Raw genomic sequence first — 20,805 nt, 5'->3', positions numbered from 1 at the left:
GACAGAGTGATGTCCCCTACCTAGCTGTTCTCTCTTTTGTGAATGAAAAGAAAATTTGTGCGTACGATCAGAGAGCTCTCTGTATAGACCTCTACATTGCGCCAGAGACACTAAAATATATTTTAGTGTCTCTGATTGCGCACACAATGTATTTCCGGTTTCACTATACGGATAGGGCAAGGAGGCAAAGATATTATACAAATGTACAGGTACAGTAATGAAGGCTGCTCTGTGGGCGGCAAAGCACGCCTGATAGGAGCCCTCTCTCACAGCGGAACCATGGTCAACCTGCGCTGTGCCCTACCCGATTCTCGCACTGAAATCTAGATAGGAAAGAGGGTTTTATTCTGAGGTCTTTGAAATTAGGCAAGTCAGTAGACTTATTTATGTTTTAAAACTCATTTATCTCATTACTATTACTGATGCCAAATATAGACGTCCAAGCGGCTCCATATAAAAAAAATAAATCCAGTAGGCCTACCTGCTTAATAACAATGGCGACTAACTTCTCTGAAAGAAAGATGAAGGAGGAGGGTGGGGGTGGGAAGAGTTTGTGTCTCCTTTAAAAGTACTGTACCCGGTTTAATCTATCGTAGTAGTCTCCCTGAGATCACAACGTTTACGATCCCGGTTCACTTAAGATTTCGCGGTATAAAAGGGGGGGAAATCTGTTACTCGGCAAGACAACTGCCTGAAGTGTTGATTTTATTTGTATTTGTCTGTGTTGTGTAGTGTTTGGTTATTTATTTAAAATGATGTTGCCCTCAGGGGCGGTTTGATTGTCGGTGTATATTTGGTTGTAAGTTTGATAGTTTTGAATGTGAATGTGGGTGTTGGCATTTCTTGTTGACAGATAACATTTGGGGTGTACGAGGTCAAAAGATGGGAGAGTTCTGCCCGGTTTGCACGCAAACTGCGAATGTTCCACTAAAGAACTGCCATTTTTTGTTTATTTTGAGGGCTCGGGTTCATTACATTTCTTTTAAGTCATAGGTGACCGTTGTCTCTGTTTTGTTAGGTTGCAGCTTTTTTTGAAGGGGAGTATGGAGTCCCGGATGCGGGTACAGGAGGGGGAATGGGAGCGGGGAGTGGGTGGAGGGCCTTTGTTGGATGAAGGGCGATGGGATGGAGGTTGATGTGGGTGAGATCAGGGAGATGGAGGTTGAAGCTAAGGGTGTAGGATGTGATGATTTGTGTGAAGATGATGATGGGGGGGTGATGATGAGAATGAATAAGGGTGAGGATGATGAGGGGGATGAGGATGAAAAAGATGGTTGAGAGGGTGGTGATGAAGAAGGGGTGTGTAGAGATTGTGGATGGAGAGTGGGAGAGTTAGGAGGGGAGGAAGTGGACTCCATGTTCTCCTCTGTATCCAGATTGAAGCATTGTTTAATGTTGCTAGTGTTCTGCCTTTGTCTATTTTTCTGAAGGACCTTTCGGGTTGGGTTCACTGACCCTGGGACCGTCTTCAGGACTTCTGAATATGTTTTTGCATTCCTCGGGGTCAATCCTTTTGGATATAGCGTTGCTCTTGATTGGGCAAACGTTCCGCCGTACTGGGCCCGATGTGTTCAGATGGCTCTTGGTACAGATTTCCTTGCCATCTCGCCGCACTCTGATGCGACGAGCATGAACAATTCCATCGACCTCCTGAACCATCTCTTCTTCCGTACAGCCGCTGAGCTCTAGGCTTTTGATGACACCCTTGGTGGATGTGTTCAGACTTCTGTGAGGTTGAACACATGCAGGGATGCCACCAAACGAGGTGCAGGCCAACAGTTTGCCTGACTCTGCGCTGTAACTAACCTGTATCAGGAAGTCCGTGGATCCTAGTTTTTTTTAAGGTATTTTGGTTTTTGTATTCCGAATGCTTTTAGTGGTCTGGGAATTTTAAAGACGCTTATAGTGTTGCTAGATCTAGGTCCCGCTTTTCATTTTTTGGGGAGATCACCAGAAATGGTGACCACCCCAAGGACGTTCTTTTTGCCATGTCCCAGAGGCTGACAGGTGTCAGCATCGTCGCCCGAAAGGCCCTTCTTTCGTTTGCTAGGCCAGGAGTTGCACCTGCTTCTCCTGTCTGGGACTTGTTGGGAATTGGGGTGGGAGAAATGTTTGTTTTTGGATCCATAAATTCTTCGTTTATATTTTTATCTCCATGGCTCCCCACCCGCCACCGAGTCCAACAAGGGGACACCACTCGGAAGTCCATATCTGGTGTCAGGGCTACCCTGGAGGTATACTCCCAATCATACGGCAAGAAATCTCGCCTTCCACTTCCAACCAAGATTGGCCCAAAAATCGATTTTACGAACCGGTCGCAACCGATTGAGTGCAGTAGGCCACTACACCCGCCCGTCTAGACCGAATCCAGAGCCAAAGTGGCGTGTTGGTGAGGGAAGCCACCCCTCAGCCACCAGGACCCCCTTCTCAGGCCGTACGGGTCGCACCTACGGTCAAAAGGGTGCCTCGCGTTTCGGGGAATTGGGGTCGATTTTCCTGCTTGACCGGACCTTCGGTCGACAGATCGGAAAGAAAAATAGATGGACAGAAGATATAGGGCAAGAGCGGACAGAAGATGCCACCCCTACGTCATAGAGCTAGTGACGAAGAGTGGCACCCCCCCCCCCCCCTGGGGGGGGGGGGGGGGGGGTGGAGGGGGGGAATTACACCTCCTGTAGATGGGATAGCTAACTATTTTTATTTTATTCCCCTGTTAGCGCAGGGAAGGACGAAAGAAGAAGAAAGAAAGACGATAGAAGATAGACGATACACCTAAGCAAAAGTCGCCTATGTGCACCCGAGCGTAGATGTCCATGGGTGACAAATCATCAGTGAAGGGGTTGCACCTCCTGCTGGCGGAGCAGTGGGTCTTTTATATTCCCCCGACCCATGGGGGGTGCTGATCTTCTGGTAGGAAAGATCTACACCTAGCCTTCTCGGAAACGGTAAAAAAATCTCGGAGGTCCTGTGTGCAAATTATGCACGTTAAAGATCCCTTGGTGGTCCAAAATCGATAGAGTAGGCTTCGGACGCCACCCAGGAAAAATTCAAAAATTCCCTACCAACTGAAAACGTTTAATGAGTCTCGCGCACTCATATGACCATGCGGTTGTGAGCACTTTAAAACTAAAACACTTATAGTATAATCCGCTTTTATATCGACATGCTTTGGGGAGTGGATTTGATGTCAATATATACAAATTAAAAATGTCGATAAATGAAAACATAATAGGGCTGGGTCACGAGCGCGAGAACGGAACTGAATCGCCACTCTTGCCTGCGGAACGCGATTCACGATTCACTTCAGCGGAACGCGGAACAGTATCTCCAAACGATTCCCGATTCACTCCCCTGTCGCTGACACCACCTTGTGGCTTGTTTAACCTACTGCTGAGTCGAGTCACGAGCGCAAGAACGGAACGGAACACTTAGTATGGCTCCCCTTATTTTACAAAAGATGATATAGTCCAACCCCCCTATTAAAACAAAATGAACGGGGTCCAACCAATAGACAGAAGGAATTTTATGGAGCCATTGTTTAAGCGAATCATGGGGTTGGGGGGGGGGGGGGGGATTTATGGGGGTCACTAATTGAGGTCAGTTGATAGGGCAGCGCAACAAAGGGTGTGGGGCGGAGAGGATGGCGGAACAACAAGAGTGGGACTCGCGCTCGCCAAGAGGCGTTGATATGACACTGTTCCGTTTCAGTTTCAGTCAGTGTTCCGCCACAGCTCCACGAGCGCTCGCGTACTCGCGATTCATTGAAGCCGACTGAATTGCGAATCGCCACTCTCAAATTTGACGAGCTGGACCCAGCCCTAAAACATAAAGCCAAAGAGGAAAAAACAAGGGGAGGTCAGCGGTAAAAAGACAACAATACTTTTTAAAAGCTGGTTGCTTTCTTTGATTCTCACACAATTACACAGTGAAACTGATAAGAGGCGGAGGGGAGGGGGTTGGAGTTGCGGTACCAAAGACCAAGCAACGCGAGGCACACACTACACAGCAGCGCAAACTTTGTCGTAGCATCCTTGTAATTCTTGTTTAAGGCCACTTGCTGGGGAAAATGGAAAGGCGAAGCACTGACTCGCTGACCATGGCACTTGCCAGCGACAGACTGAGAATGGGATAGGGAAGGGAAGTGAGCGATCGGGAGTGAGGGTAGGGAGGTGATGCCCAGTGTGCGAGACGCTCACGTCTGTGAGGCACTGCACTGTGTTGTAGACAACACTGTGTAGGCCCTACATGACCTACTAAAGCCTGGTGTGCCGAATATAGGCTATTTGGCGGGTATGCAGAGTTTATGAAGAACTAATGACTAATGCGTTGACCGTTAGCGTGGCTTTTCCACCCATTTATATTCGTGGGCTTCGCCAGGTACCCAGGAAGTATGTCGATAAAGCAGAGTGGGCCGAAAAAAGTCGATATAAGAGAAATTGTTCAGTGAAGATATTGAATTTGAAGGAAACATTTCATAATTGGAAAATAATAATTGTCGACATGTCAAAATGTTGATACATTGGCTGTCGATGTAAGTTGATTAATCTGTGCCCCAAAAAATTATATAAAAAAAAAATACATTTTTAAAAAGGCCAAGCTCACTTAAGCAGCTGCAATGACGTGTATACTGCTTTAAAATCATTTGTCAAGACAGAAAAGGTCAAAGAAGTACAAAGTAATAAGTGACTCACCATTTCGGCAAGGAGAGATTGTTGAGCTGCACACATTCGACTTTTTTTCTTTTTTTAAAAGTTAAAAATAATGTGTTTTCACGCCCCCACCAACAAAATCTAGATAATTCAGGAAGCGGACTTCCGATCCTGCCTGTCACAGCCAGGGCCATCCCGGGATGAAAGAGATACAACATCCCAGGAGAAAGACAGAGATACTCGATAAAAATTATTCTCCCCACTTGAGGAGGAGGGGAGATAAAGACGACAGATGTTTATTTGATAGTAAAGAAGGAGGAAAACCACACCAGAGCAGCTGCCAACCAACCACGCCATGCCTCTATGGACCCAGTCTGTAGTCAGATTTGCCGTTTAAGTTACTTACTGTAAGGAGTAGCGTTATCGAGAAGGAGAACAAGACGTTCAGCCACCCAGCACTCTTTGGGTCAGCTGCTTTATGACACTTGCTAGACGAGACGTTGAGTTTGAGGAGAAAAGTCAACAAAACCAAACGGGACACGATCAGAAACACCAAGATCAGAGAAACGGTGGAAACAACACCTGTCCCTCCGCTACATCCAGAGGCAAACAATCAGGTGATTTGGACATCTGACATGTTTGGCACCTTACCAGCTTGTCGCTATTGTCAGTAAAGCGTACAACAAAAGAATATCAAGGTACAAAGCAAGAGGAAGACCTGGATCGAGGGTGTGAAGGATAACCCGAAGACCCAAAACATCCAACCCAGCCAGTCCACCCAGCTTGCCAGAGACTGAAAGCTCTTTCTCTCTTCGGCGCCCAAGGAGGTGCAAGAAGAAGGATAAAGTAAAGTAAGTAAGCTTTGTGACATATCCAGCTAATGTTTTAGGAAACTCCAGCTGCGGCTCCTCCAACTTCTATTGATACATACGCACATAGACAAGTTCAGAAATCACTGGTTTTGGAAGGTCAAATGCCAGAGAAATCTCCTCAACTTTATAATTACTTTCAGACAACAGTCTTCGCAGAAAGCATGAAATATGAGATTTCTGGCTTTGAAGTGTTTTATTTGCTGTTGTATAAATTAAATGTACCTTTCAACACCGTGTGAGGTTAATAATGTTTAAGAAGTAGGACCTCAGAATTTAACATCAATCTTCGATAACTTATAACCAAGCCAAACAGTTGAAGAGCCTTAAAAAGTCCCCAAATCAACCTAAGTTCAGTAGTGGCCTGTAAGGGATTCGAACCAGAGCCACCTGTTTTTATTCAAGCATGGTACCGACTGAACTAGCGGAGCACCCCCTTGGAGTGTACGAACGCCAAAGATTAAACTTTCATTGTACTTTTCATTTATTATTCCATTTTTGCCATACACAGTAACTAGATAATTTCCAGGTGATCATTTTCCGTGGACTCTGAGTGTACAAATCATATTAATGCATGCGCGGTTTTACCTATCACCATTCTTCTGCAAGGTTCATTCTATTAAATTGTACTAGTGTCTGTGGAGAAGTGGTCAATTAAAGCTCTTTGTTGTTGCATGCAGAAGATTTTTTCATTGAGTATCTCCGTCTGCAGAGATGTAAACTTGTATCCCACTTGGCCGAGATGGTCCTGAATGGCAGGGTCAAAGTAGCCCGCCTCCTTAACTTAATGATATCATGATCATGATGCCAGTTACTGTTACTGTGATTCATTTCGATTTTATTCTCAATAAAACTGGGTTTGCTTCAAGTCTAAAAATCAAATTTTTGAGACATTTTTACTTTTGCTTAAGTCATACAGTTGACTCAGAAAACCACTGCTGCTTTTTCCGGCAATTTTCTTAACAAAAAAATTTAAGGAAAGAGTGTTACATATGACCAACAATTTATGTACCTGTAGTGTTAATAAGAGTTTTACTGCACTTGCAAAGCAAATAGGTCATATAAGTATCAAAGATTAGAGGTGTTACTAGAACTAGAAAGTAACATAAAAAAAGGAGGAGAGATAAGGATGATAGATGTTTTATAAGAAAAAAGGAGCACACCACATCGCAGCATTCACCAACCACCCACTCAATTTCTTTCTGAACACACATTGAGCATACAAATGAAGACAGGAGATAGTTTTTTGTTTTGTCAATCTTGTCAAGTAAAGCATGGTAGACAGTACAGCACTGACAATTATTAAAACATCAAACTTACATTGAATCATTGTAAACATTTACATCTTGGAGAATTCAAGACATTCCCTCCACAATCTCCAAAGACAAGCATACCACAGAATTCTGAAACAGACCTCGAGACTTTTAATCTCAAATAAAAACAAAAAACTTTCCAATAAAGATGACTAAAAAGTATCAACACCATGAACACTCCAATCTTGAGTAGCCCCTCTGGGAACATGGCATCACATAGGTAAAAGTATGAAGGAGAAGGACATTTCCTGAGCTATACTTTTACTTGTACAATTTCACCTGAGACAACTGAACGACATCATCAAGTCTTGCTTAAGTTTTCATAGAATTATGTGTATGGCACCAACAAAGAGTTCAACAATTGTAATTACAATAAAACCTTTGTAGGCTATAACGTACTCCCTTCAAACCCGAGATTTTGAACTTAGCGGACGTATGTACTAGCCCAAAAAAGGTGGTGACTGAGGAAGCTACTTAGCAATATTCATCCACTTTATTGCAGGAAGGGGGGTGGGGGGTGGGATGGTGTGTGTGTGTGTGTGTGTGTGTGTGTGTGTGTGTGTGTGTGTGTGTGTGTGTGGAGGTGGCACCCATGGATCTGGATAGCTAATTGTCGAAATTGAAAAGTGTAGATTTTAACTTTTTCAGTATTTTTTAATGCTATTGTTTTGTTTTAATATTTTTCTTCATTTCAAATCAAAGTGACATAGACATGCAAGCACGACGAAATCCTAATGGTGATGGTGCTGATCAAACAGAACGCCAACTTTCTTTACAATGTTACATCAGGGTTTCTTTTTTGCTGAGCCGACAAGTTGGTTGGTGACTGGAGTAGGGGGAAAGGAAAGGATTTGGAAACGCCCATGCTTGCACATGTGTGCGTGTGTGAGGGAGAGAAAGAAAGAGGAGGGCGAGGAAGCAGGCATCCACTGAGGGCAAAACTGACATGTAGCCTACTTGCAAAAACTCGCCTTCTCACTGTAGCTGCTTATGTTGCATTCCTGAATAGGTTAAAACTTCCACACTTTTGGTAATTTTTCTTCATTCTCACAATGCACGTTGTAAGTTGAACACCAATTTTTTATCACTTCAATCCCTGAAAAGTGAATGCTATAGTAGGTTTTACGCAAGTACGTTTTAGACATAGCTTTTAAAGAGTAAAAATACTAAAAATGGGATTCAAGACTTCAGAAAGAGGGGTACGTTTTAAAAAGAGTACATTATACCCAGGCATAACTGTAGTTACATTTGTTTTTGATATTTACCCTCATCCATACTGTTTTCACATATTAAACAAAAAACCGCACAACTAGGTAGTAGCAAATAAATATAAAACTCCTTTCAAGAATCCGATGATCTCGCTGCCTCCCAGCTTGGACTCTCCGTACACTCTGTCAACAAAGGAGATGGGCACCTGGAACAAAAGAGAAGAATTGCATGCTATGACTACACTATGACACAAGTCACTCTCACCGACAGAGCACACACAAAGTCAGAACAAATCAAAACCCTGTTAAATTAACCCCCAAAATTGAAAGAAATACAATTTGGCATGCGCATAGAGAAATCACTGGGATGTGGTAATAATAATAGGTACCAGAAACGAAATTTTCAAAGTAGTTGTACGCCAAACTTATCTGTTCCATTTAAAAAGCCTATATCCACTGAGCATTTTGGTATGCTACCATTCTTTAACCTCACAGTAAATTTTTAAGAAAACGGTAGTTGTTTAAAATTTGATCAAATTTGTTACAGTCAGTCACCGGCTGCAAACCCCATGCTTGACAGATAATAAAAGAGTACCAAGTGCACTAAACATCTCCACATTAACAGAGTACAATCACTATAACAAATATATGGAGCCTAATTTTTTTCAAGACTGTAAGATCATTAGAAAACAGTATTTTATTGCCTTAAACACGATGATTTGTCGTTATTTCGACAAAAACACAGAGCGTTGACCCGGCTGGCGCCGCACCGCCCCCCGCGACGAGCGCACAGCGTCACTTTTCGCCCGATTCTGTTACTTTTAGTTCGCATGACTCAGCAGCCCGCCGGAGCTCCCCGGCTCGGGGTTAATGAGCCCTGAAGCGACTTTGCCGGTGTCGGTCAGGAAGTTCGCATTTTTGACTATGTTTAAAAAGATATAACTTCTTCCCCATTCCACATAGCAAACCATTACGCGGATGTACTAAAAGCTCAATGTCTTGAGATTTATTCTGCGTTAGAGTGGTTAGTTTCTGTGCCTTAATTTTTGTTCTAGACAAGTGTTTGTAGAGTACCCAATTTGTCCTTTTTTAGTTACAAACTTATGAATAAATGATAGTTAATTTAAAAAAAGGCTTGACAGATCTCTCCAAAATCTGTGTTAAACTGACTACGAATATCATGTCTTTTACTATGAGAAATCTTAAATCTGCGCGAGTAGTAATAGTCAAGTTATAAGATAAGAAAGATGCACATCTGCATTTTTTAACTAAAGACGATCAGCGTTAGCTCTTATTTTACTATTAAACAAGAGAAAGTTCTTCTGCGTTTGTTCATGAATCATGCTGTGTCTGTGGCAGCCTGAATACAACTAAAAAGATATAATATAAGCGATTAAAAAAAGCTAGAAATTATTCTTATAACCCAATTACGAGAAGTCATCCCTATTATTCAGTCAACTTACAAAACCTAGACTTAGCGTTTTAAGAAAAGTAAAGAATTTCTGGAGTGTAACAGATACTGTTCGTGTATTAGATCCACGTTGAAGATGTATTCTAGTACTAAAATCGATTTGTACTTTTCATTGAGAAACTTCATGGTAACTTTTATAATCTTTCGAGAAAATATGCGAATATTCACGATTATATTAGACACATAAAGTTGTATTTGGAGGAATTACTTCATAGCGAATTGTGTGCCCGATGGATAAAATTGTAAAATTACAGCCATCTATTGTAAGCGCAGATACCATCTTTTCTGAGTATCTGCACCAATGTTATGTCGTTCATGTTCCAAAAGTTCGACAGATTTTGACGATGCCTTTTTTTATATATTGATTTTTTTTCATTCACGCTAGTCAAAAAAAAATTACAATTTAGCATTGCCGACTCCAGCGCGTCTAACGAAATAACCAGACAAGTTACAACGTCCGTTCTTTTTTGAGTGTCAAGAGCAGAAATGCGTGCTTTGGGTGCACTAAATGAGAATTACCATAAATACAAGGATACACCTTAAATTGTACGTTGAAAAGTACCAAAAATTAGGTCGGCCCAGACAGAGCGGCGACAGGGAGCTGACCCCCGTGACCCCGGCGTGATAAGGCGCCCGGCGGGGAACCCCCCGCGGCAACTAAAATTCCACTGTCGGTGCGCCGTGAGTGAGTTGGCTCTATACTGTAGTGTACCCTGCGTGTGGGGTCACATGCTTTCTGAGTCTCGCGGAAGGATTGATGCAAAATTATTACATGGTAATTACTTTATTCTAATAGGAAATAAACTAATCTTTTTAGTGATACCTTTTTTAAGCCGGTATTTTACATATTTCGTCTAAAAAATGATCTTTTAAAATTTTGACGGTATTTTTAAAGGCTTTATACTTTATTTTGAAATGCCAAAGGCCAAAAATATACCACGGGAAAGCCCGTTTAAAGCTCTACAGTTCTCCACCAATGAAGAGACGGTATTTAATCATCCCTCGTTCCGCGAAGCATGCGTGTAAATTCTTGAACCGGCCGACCACGCATTCCGACCGCGAGGGGCTTCGCTTTCCTCGGCGATTCTCCAGCTCCCAATAACCGGACATATAAACAACTTACACCATTGTAACGAGGAAAAGCTGAACTTTTACAAGGTGTGCGGCATTTGGGGTTTTTATAGCGAAAGAGCAAAGAAACAGCGATCGGAATTACCCCGATTTCACCGATACCACGCGGTCGGAAGGCCGCGAGTGCCCGCAAGGCCATGTTTATGCTACCTAATAATAATAATAATAAATAGCATTGGTATAGCGCATATCCCCGTTCAACAGCAGGCTCTATGCGCTTTACACTATATTATTACCCCAGCAGACCATAGAACACTCCGAAACATTCTTAGCTTCCGGGGAAGTATACAGTGCAAGCAGCTGATTAAGCGCTCAAACACTAACAAACTGACAAGATCTTTCGCTGTCTATAGCCGGGTACCCATTCCCACCTGGGTGAAGTGAGGAAAATTCGTGTAAATTGTAAAGTGCCTTTCCCAAGAAATTAACGTCGGGCCCCTGACGGGATTCGAACCCACCTAGGCCACCATCAGGTATGAATTTCTCAATGTACTCGTTTTAAATTCAAAGAACATACTTGTATAAGAAACAAATTGAGACCTGAAAATCTGTTTGCTAAGAGTGAGTTTCACTACGAGTGGGTTACTGTAGTAGTGTTCTTTCATGTCACACATAATCAAACCACAAGTTCAAGGGCAGATCCCATATCCATTGCCAAAAAACATTGTTAAAAAAACATATTCTTGAGAGTTCCCAGCTATTTCTCTGGATTACAATTATTTTTCAAAGAAATAACGGCTTAATAACGGTTGCAATTCAGTATAAATGCAGCTTGAGGAGTCTTTTATGTGAACTTACGGTGCTGATGTTGGGTCTGAAAAAAAAAAGGGTCAGTGGTCAATTTGCACATAGGCCTACATATAAATTGTACGAAAGCAAAATTTCCTCGAGTCGCTAAAAAATTGTCCGTAAGCCGGAGTTCCTCTATTCGCAAAAGGATCATTGAGTAACAGCTCATATTGCACAGAAAATTGTCGCAGCAAGAGCCCCCTTAGTTCACAAATTATCAGAGAGTAACACAGAAACTATGTGAAGTACTGCACTTACTTCTCCGATACTGTAACCAAACTGTCTGGCACGAACCATCATTTCCATCTGAAAGACGTATCCTTTGGAGACGCACGAGTTGATGAGCTTCTCCAGCACTGGTTTGCGGTACAGTCTGAAGCTGCCGGTCAGATCTGACACACCGGGACGCAGGAGGACTTGAGTTAAGTAGTTTGCTCCACGACTAATGGGGAAGAAAAGGTTAAACCAGAGATTGGCATTTTCAACACAATAAAATTATGTCAGTGTGTCAGATACAGTGGAGTCCACTTAAACTTAAATTTGCTGTATCATTTTCTTCAGTTTAGCCATTTAAAAAAAAATTAAAGCGTTGTTTTCTTTCAGTTCACAGCTGTTTTCAAAGAAACTGTGTTTGGTTTGAGTGGATTTCACTGTATAACAGTTTCCTGATAGACAGAAGATGCAGAATAAAGGACAGAGTGTCAACTAGGTCTGCCCATGACAAAGTTTTATCTTATATTTTTGGTCTTTATCCATTCTGACCTCTCTGTGACACTAACCTTCCATGTGCTAAAAATAATATTTTATTGAAATTCAAATTCTAAAAGTTGGAAAAAGCCAGAAAAGTAAAATAATGAAGGTAAAATCTTTTAAAGTTGAACAGCCCTCTGACATTACATACCTGATACACTTCCTTTTGACGTCCCATCCAAAGACACCACCACTGCCCACATATCTCGTCCCGGTGACCACATCAAGATTGCCGTCCTTTTGTTTCCTGAAAACAAAAGAGAAAAAAACATGAAATTATACAAAGATCTACAAGTACAATTTTCATTTGCAAGTTGAGCACTTATGCAATTCCCCCCCCCCCCCCCCAAAAGTGAGGTGAAGAAAGCAACACCCATCGGCAGGTTTTTTTGTTTTAGTAAGAGCAAGAGTTTACAGCACTTGCAATACAATAATGAAAATTTGTATAGCGCCAGTGTCAGTCAGGCAGCTGCATAACAAAGAAAGTTTTAGATTGGAATCCACAGGGTAAGAGATCAAAGGGAAGACCGCATAAGTGGAACCTGGAGAAGAATCACAGAAATAGATGTACAGAAAAGTGGGAAGACATGGAATAACATAAAGAGGCAAGCCCAGGATAGAGAAAGGTGGAAGGTGTTTGTCCGGGGCCTATACCCTGGTGCAGGGTGAGAAAGGCAATGATGATGATGTATAGCGCCTACTATGTAGAAGGCTGTAAGCGTTGTACAATGCCGAAAAATCACTCAAATGACAAATAACAAAACAGAAAATGCACATTATGAGCCCTTTTAACAACACACACACACACACACACAAGGGTTCTCTCTCTCTCTTTCTCACACACACACACACACACACACACACACACACACACACACACACACACACAAGGGCTCTCTCTCTCTCTCTCTCTCACTCACTCACACACACACACTCACACACACAAAAAGGCTCACACAAACACACAACTCCCAGACCCACATACAAAATGTATGACCATGTATAAAATTGATGTTCTCACACCAGACACTGCTGTCAATCAATACAACAAATACAAGAGAAAGGGAAGGTTTATGTGAGTGTGACAGCTGTCACTTGGGACACTCACTTATAAAACGCTACACGTAAAGCAATATGTGCAGGAGAAAAAAACAACTAATACTGCGTTTAAGTATTAATATATACAAAATATAAATAATGGCAAAAACAAACTTTGTAAAGCACAAGACGAAAAATCCTGGAACAAACTTTCATTCCCATGTCCATAAAGCAAGGATTTCTAATCTTTTGTCCACCCAATTTTTTTGGAGCCATTTCATCAAAATCACCCCCTTTAAAAAAAATTCAAACAAATAAAATGATCTTTTTGAGTAGTCCCCCCAGAGCAATCCACAACCCCCCCCCCACCCCTGAATACAACATAAATATTTCAACACATGTTCACTCTGTGTCAGTTTATCGTAAACAAATGCACTTTCTCTAACAAATCCCTGCATATTTCAACCCCGCCCAACAAGCTGGAAAGAAATTTATTTGTCCACACCAGTACAAGTACATCCAATTTAATAAACAAACTCGTCGGCACAGTTCCCATCCATGGCAAGACACAAACAAAGTAGCTATTTATAATGTAAACTATGTTGCAGAGAATCAACGTGTCTTTACAATACAAAAGGACTGAAAAGCCTTGCCACAGCAGGTGTCTCGGAGTTGAGAGAGTAGTTTCATTAACTTTGGCCAAAGATAAAATGCTTAGAGATAACAGGACACATGTTTTGATTCTCACAGCTTCATAAAACCAATACATAAACAACCCTTACAACACTGCACTTCCCTCTTACAATAAACATGAACACGCTTTTTTATCAACAAATCAAAAGCAAAGATTAGATTTATCTCTACATCATAAAATTGTTTTAATAATCCACATTACAAGTGCAGCTGGGATCTGTTCTTACACATGTAAAAATGTATTCAAACAGTCACTGTTTCACTGTGCGCTCTCTCAAAAGCAAATAACAAGAGATGCAAAATAAAATAAGAACAAGAGTTGTTGCTATCAACAAGCAATTTGTGAAGACTTAGCCAACAATCCCCTATAAGCATCAATTTCACTGTTTAAGTGAATGGATGTCAACACAAGCACATTAATACCATCAGAAAGCTGTTCAACTGTTCTAAGCCTTGAAGGAAAAGTATTTTAAAGAGAGAGGAAAAAACTGTTCCATTCTTTTAACAATTATACCTACATTATGTATCTTTACTTGCTTTTTTTTTTTGGACATTTAGAAATTGAATTTGGAAAAAATATTTCTTGAGTACATGCAACCAATACCTTAGAGAAACTGATAAATTGTAAAAATTGTCTTCAAACTTTGGGCTCAGTACATCTGAACAGCTGGCTGACTATATTATACATCTTTAACAAGTGCATGTAGTAGACCAAAGCGTGAGCATGATCAAATTTTTCATGGTGTGGCAGTTAGATTTCCACCACAGATCAAAACTTTAGAACCGTCCCAAAAAAAGGTATTTTTCTCAAGGGAAATTGTCATGCCATACCTTTGTACCAAATGTTCTCAAGCCACACATACACATATTTAGAAGAAGGATTTTTTTATTTTTCAATTTCTCTCACTAAAGGGCCAGCAAACAGATAGAAATATTGCCAAAAAAACAACCCCCCCCCCCAAAAACAAAACAAAAACAACAAACCCATACAAAACAAATAAAAAATCCCAATACAAATAAAACTAGCCCCCCCCCCCTCCCTTCCAAATTCTAGTCACCTCTCTTTTCGTAATTAATGCTACTGAAATTTCCTATCAAATCTTACAAGGCTGGGCTGTAATAAAGTACTTACTTGATGAATTCTGGAATGAACTTTGGCTGAAAAAAAAAAAAGATTTTTTAAAGAATAATGGGACAATGGAAAAGAAGCAAAACAATGTATGTTGATTGTCAAGCACAAAATCTCAAAGCTACTTTGCTTTCAAAAGCATCAAGGTCATAAGTCTCTCTCCACCCCCCCCCCCCCCCCAAATGAGTGCAAATTTTTTTTTTTAAATGACAATTTTCCCAAAGTATAAAAAACCTTTCCTAAATTTAGGTTGCGTAATCGCTTGCCAATGGAAAAGTGTTATTTTTTTCGCAAATATCTCTCTGTTACACTGATGGCAGCCTTGCCATCTATGATTCCTGAAAGTTTCCAGTCAAAAAGACGAAAACTAAGGAAGGAGTAGGGAAAAAAAAGCAAAAAAATTACATTTTGCGAAAAACTACAATTATTGTGAAAACTCACTATATTAACCCATCTTCATGTTTTCAAAGGCAATTTACGACGAGAATAAAGACTTTCTCAATTGTCTCCATGTTATTTTTAGACCAAAAACTGGTTGATCTTCAAAAATCAGCAAACATTTCAATTTGCATAACCTGACCCAAAATCTGCGAAATCAAGGAACCCTCCTGAAGGGGCAAGATACAATCCGTGAAAAATCATCACCATTTTACTAATAAGTTAACATGAGCACATATATGCAAATCTAACCCCTTGTTTGCTCACAAAAAGTCCCCTATCAGGAAAAATTCATTTTTTTGCAACACACTAGTTACATCTCACTTTGTTCTAGACAAGCTATTCCCGCTTATAGATAGTGGTCTAAAAATAGATATGATCGCATCGGCAAGAGAACACTGAAGACGTGGATATAGCTCTCTTTATTCAGAACTGTGAAGAAGTGAAGAATGAAACAAAACACAGTTTTTTTAGAGCGTACCAGGGACGTCCACAGCTCACATGACACCAAAATATTCGGCCACAGTAGAGGGAAGTGGTTCAGTATGAATTGTTTCATTCTAAAACACCATGTTTGGAAAATGATATAGAATGTCACACTGTGATTAGAGTACATATTATAGGCCTACCTAGTCATCTTATAACTGGGCAAGCTTTCATGTGTTGTTTTCAGACCAAGAACAAGTATAAAGAGCAGAGAAGACTGACTGAAGAGAATTATTTTGATGACTTCTTACGTGATGAGAAAGATCAGCATCCATGATAAAGATGAAGTTCCCAGTGGCATGTTTGATGCCATGTATGTAAGCGGTCCCTGAAAAATGAAAAGAGTACTTGATAACATCGAAGCTTCTGCACCCTATTCTAACTCGAACCATATCTTGGAAAGTAGAATTTTCTGAAATTAGTTTCATTGCAAACCAAGACTGTATTTCAAATAGCATTCTTATGGTTAATGTATTTTGTTTCATTTTTTTGTCAATGACCACAACAGAAGCACCTACTTCATATTTAGTTATATCTTAAAATGCTTATAAATGTTATTCAGTATTAAACCCCCCCCCCCCCAACAAAACAAAACAATAAACAAATAAATTCAAGCACAAAAAGTGAGGATACAAGAAGAGAGAAATCATTTCTACGAATGAGTATGAATTTTGCACTTGCCATGACAGGTTTATTTTTTGTTGTCTGACAAATTTACTTCACTTACCTAATCCAAGTTTTTTTTCTCTTGGTCTCAAAACCTGAAGAAAAAAAGAGAAGTTATTCTAACATTATACATCTTACCATGCAGAAAAAACAGAGGGGAAAAGAATCTAACGCATATATAGTGAAATGTATGGTACAAAATAGCATTTTGTACTGGATGTACAATCAAGTTCTTCAAATGCTGAGTTCTATACTTTATATGTTCATGTGCCATTAAAAAAAAAATTATAATGAAAAAGGTAAATTGTGAAAGAAAAAAAGGGAGAAAAAATACATAATAAATGTACAATTGTTAAAAGTAAGAAACAATTTTTTTCTCTCTCACGTAGAATTTTGCTTTCTTGGCTGAGTACATCTTAAGTTTGCTGAAGATATCATATTGATATTGTAATGGCCTCACTGTAATGCTCAGGTCTACAGTCTATGCCGGTGTTGATGGAGCATGAGGTTGGGTTCACAAATGTGTGTCCCAGAAAATGCTGGTAGAAATGAGCGCTAGGAAATGATTGATGATAAGCACTCTGCTGGGTTATCTTTAGCAAAAAATGAGCAGTACTAAACAGTATACACCATATTGTACAAGTGACTGAAGGGTGTAACTGGTAGGTTCTAACGGTTCTACTGCTTTAATCAAAACTATCCCTTCACTGTTCAGGTTCTGAAGTCTAGCATTTTCTCACACAAAGCAACTAACAGTAATCTTACTGATGTTCTTTTTTTAATCAACTCAAACAAACTTACTCTGTTAGAGAGAAATAGAGAAGGAATGATAGCAGGCACGGTCATTTGATTCAAGATCATGAACAGTCAGATTTTTGGAAGGATAAGTTAACTTACAATTCTGTTCTCCCCGTAGATACGCTGCAACTCCTTCGCAACATCCAGAGTTCCATCAGGACTACCATCATCTATTACTATGATTTCAAAGTCAAAACCACTGAAAGGGGAAAAAAAATTGTGTCCATTAAATCTTTCTAATAAAAGACTACAGGTTTATGGCAATGGAGGACCGTCCCACGTGGTAAGATGTACAAGGAGCAAGAGTAGGGAGGTGAAGAAAGTATTCTGCTTTAATATAGATTATTATTGTCTCAAATCTGGAAAACACGAATTCAGCTAAAATTAATAGATTGATAGATCTATAATATCATCATCAATGCCTTCCACCCATTGCAGGGTATATGCCACATACAAGCTCCTTCCGATTATCTCTGCCCTGGGCCATCCTTCCAAGCTCGTTTCAAATGAGCTACATCTCTCTCATGTCCCTTTTCACACATCTCCTCCATGTTTCCCGAGGCCTACCCCTGCCTCATGCTCCCTGTCACCCTGTGGTTTCCACTGGAGCGACTGTCTTGTGATGTCTCTGCTGGGCTTTCTGATGGTGCATCCCATCCATCGCCACTTTCTTAGTCCTGTTTCTACTTCTAAATCCTTTTGTCCTTACCTTTCCCAGAGTTTTTCATTTCTTATTCTATCATCCCACTTAATTCTTAGGATATTTGTCATACATTTGTTAAAATGAAAGTCTGGACTTTATTCAGTACTGTCTTTGCTGTCTTCACAGTTTCACAGCTGTAGAGGAGCACAGACTTGACATAGGAGCTAAAGAGTCAAATCTTGGTGGACAGTGAGATGTTGCTTGCTTTCCAAACTTTTGAAAATAGATCGAATGCTGACCTTGCCCTAGATGTAAAAGCAAGAACCGCCAGGGCAAGGTCATGTATGTATAGTATAAGGTGTTGCGAGCGCCGTAAAACCTTATACTATACATACATGACCTTGCCCTGGCGGTTCTTGCTTTTACATCTAGATCTATAATATAATATTCTTTTAAAAAATGGTCATCACTGTGGAGTTGGTGCTATGATCTACTGGAACAGCAACAAGCTGGCTGTAATGGAACCCAGTCTTTTCGCAGGTCATTTCGAGTGACGATATGACTGGTACTCACTGTGATAGCCGATACGGGCGCAAAGACACGGGGGTGGGGTGGGGGGTCTTTTCCTTTAAGAATACTATTCTTGGTTTAGTCTAATTTTTGTTTTCTTCTTTCCCCTTCTTGTGTCCACAGCATCTTTTCTTTCTTATCAATTATCAAAACAACACAGTGTAAAGAAATCTCCCATAAACCACTGAATATGGCCCAACCAAATAAAAATTACTCTCAAGAAATGCTGGAGGAAGCAGTGAAGCTGGTCCAGTCCAAGAGTATGACACTATATGGTGCTTCAAAAACGTTTAAAATTCCCCTCTCCAATGGGGCGCACCCATGAAGACGTGCGGCAAAAGGTGAAGGAAATATTAGACCTGTGAGGAGCGTCAGTAAGGAGAGAAGATGGCCTTCCTGGTAGGGACTGGGTGACCAGTTTAAAAAAACGTCACCCAGGACTTAGCCTCCGATCCCCTCAAGCTCTTGGCAAGGAGTGAGCCCTAGTGCAGGAGAAGGACATTAGGGACTGGTTCTCCGAAATGAAAAATATCTCGACTCTCGAGACCCAGCCCTCCTCAAAAGCCCAGATAGAATCTTCAACGCAGATGAGACTGGTTTCACTTTCGCACCTGTCTCCAAGCGAGTCCTGGCCCCAGTGGGCATGAAGCATGTGTATAACATCTGCAATAACACGAAGAATCAGATAACAGTGTTGGCATGTGCATCAGCTGCTGGGGAATACGTGAATCCCCTGCTGGTTTTTCCAAGGAAAAGAATGCCCTCAACCAACTTCCTTGTTGGCTTCAAGGACGCGTTCATGCAGCTATCAAGCAATGGATGGGTGAACGTTACGATCTTCCACACCTTCATAAAGGATGTAGGCCTATTTATACCATTCATCGCGGAAAAGCCAAAGCCAGCCGTCCTTTTCGTCGATGGACACACAAGTCACAACAGTGACATTGGCACGCTCGAGATGTGTGAGGAGCATGACATCATACTCTATGGCCTTCTTCCTCATGCCTCTCATATAATTCAGCCTCTAGACCTATCGGTATTCGGTTCCATGAAGGCAAGATGGTCGGTGGTGGTGAAGCAGCATCTGGAGGAGACAGGGGAAACGCCATCAGCGGCCAATTTTTCGCACCTGTTGAAAAAAATGTGGGAGCATTGTGCCAGGCCAGAAGCCAGCCTGAAAGGTTTCAGACGTTCAGGCATCTTTCCTTTTAACCCACAGAGCCCTCTGAAAAGTGGCAAAATGGAGGCCCTGAAGGTACCTCAGTAACTCCTGATATTCCTCAACAAACTCAAACACCACCAAGAACCTTGCCACCACTGTCAACAACCCCTTCATTGTCATCAGCATCCACTTCAGGACTGCAGACAGACTCTTCACTAATGCCACGGGCCTCTCCACCACCACCAGCAGCGACTCCACCACCACCAGCAGCGACTCTACCTCCACCAGCAGCGACTCCACCACCAGCAGCAGCGACTCCACCACCAGCAGCAGTGACTCCATCACCTCCAGCAGCAACTCCACCACCACCAGCAGCATCATCGACACCTCCTGCTGTTCTTCCATCACTAACACCAGCGACTCCATCTCCAGTACCTACTCTCCAACCACCACCAGCCACCCAAGCCACTCCTCTACCACTAGTACAGTCCACATCCCAAGCCACCTCTACAGCTACTGCCCTCCCTCAGGTGGCTACAACCAAGCTCGATGCCGTCAGTTCCCTTCTGCGCCTGTCCTCCATGTTAGGCCTCATCAGATGTGAAAGCTACCTGGATATGCTGAAGGAAAGAAAGATGTCAGAGGACAAAGAATTTCAAGAATTTCAGAGGACACTGGTGGGAGCAGGTGTACTCGAGGCTCAAGACCAGGGCATCCCAGCCTCATCTGTTCCCTCCAGACGCAAAAGCTTGGATGACCTGTTTGCCCCACCCCAACTACCAAAGAACAAGAGGGGCACAGCTTCCAAAAAGAACATCTCATTGACCATGGCCTTCAGTTCAGATCAGTACAGGAACTTCTTACAAGGAAAGGAAGACAAGGCCAGGATGGAGAAAGAGATGAAAGAGAGAAGGAAGAAAGATCGAGAGGAAGCAAAAGCAAGGAAAGAGCAAGAGAAGAAGGAGCGTCAGGAAAAAGCTAGAGTTGAGCGAGAGAGAAAGA

General features: G+C 41.5%; 1 protein-coding gene across 1 annotated transcript; it reads right to left on the bottom strand.

The window, feature by feature from the left end:
* Positions 1-6,757: 6,757 nt before the first annotated feature.
* Positions 6,758-17,627, bottom strand: LOC101851511 (dolichol-phosphate mannosyltransferase subunit 1; the record flags this gene model as incomplete). Its single annotated transcript, XM_013084951.1, is given in 7 exon segments — positions 6,758-8,245; positions 11,689-11,872; positions 12,332-12,427; positions 15,044-15,069; positions 16,216-16,292; positions 16,692-16,725; positions 17,528-17,627. Coding segments are annotated over 7 exon segments (622 nt in total), but the record flags the coding sequence as incomplete, so codon positions are not given.
* Positions 17,628-20,805: the final 3,178 nt, after the last annotated feature.

This window comes from Aplysia californica, unplaced genomic scaffold (genome assembly GCF_000002075.1).
Source record: "Aplysia californica isolate F4 #8 unplaced genomic scaffold, AplCal3.0 scaffold00331, whole genome shotgun sequence".
NCBI lineage: Eukaryota > Metazoa > Mollusca > Gastropoda > Aplysiida > Aplysiidae > Aplysia > Aplysia californica.
The sequence above is the reverse complement of the archived record's forward strand: the minus strand, read 5'-3'. Positions and strand labels throughout refer to the sequence as shown.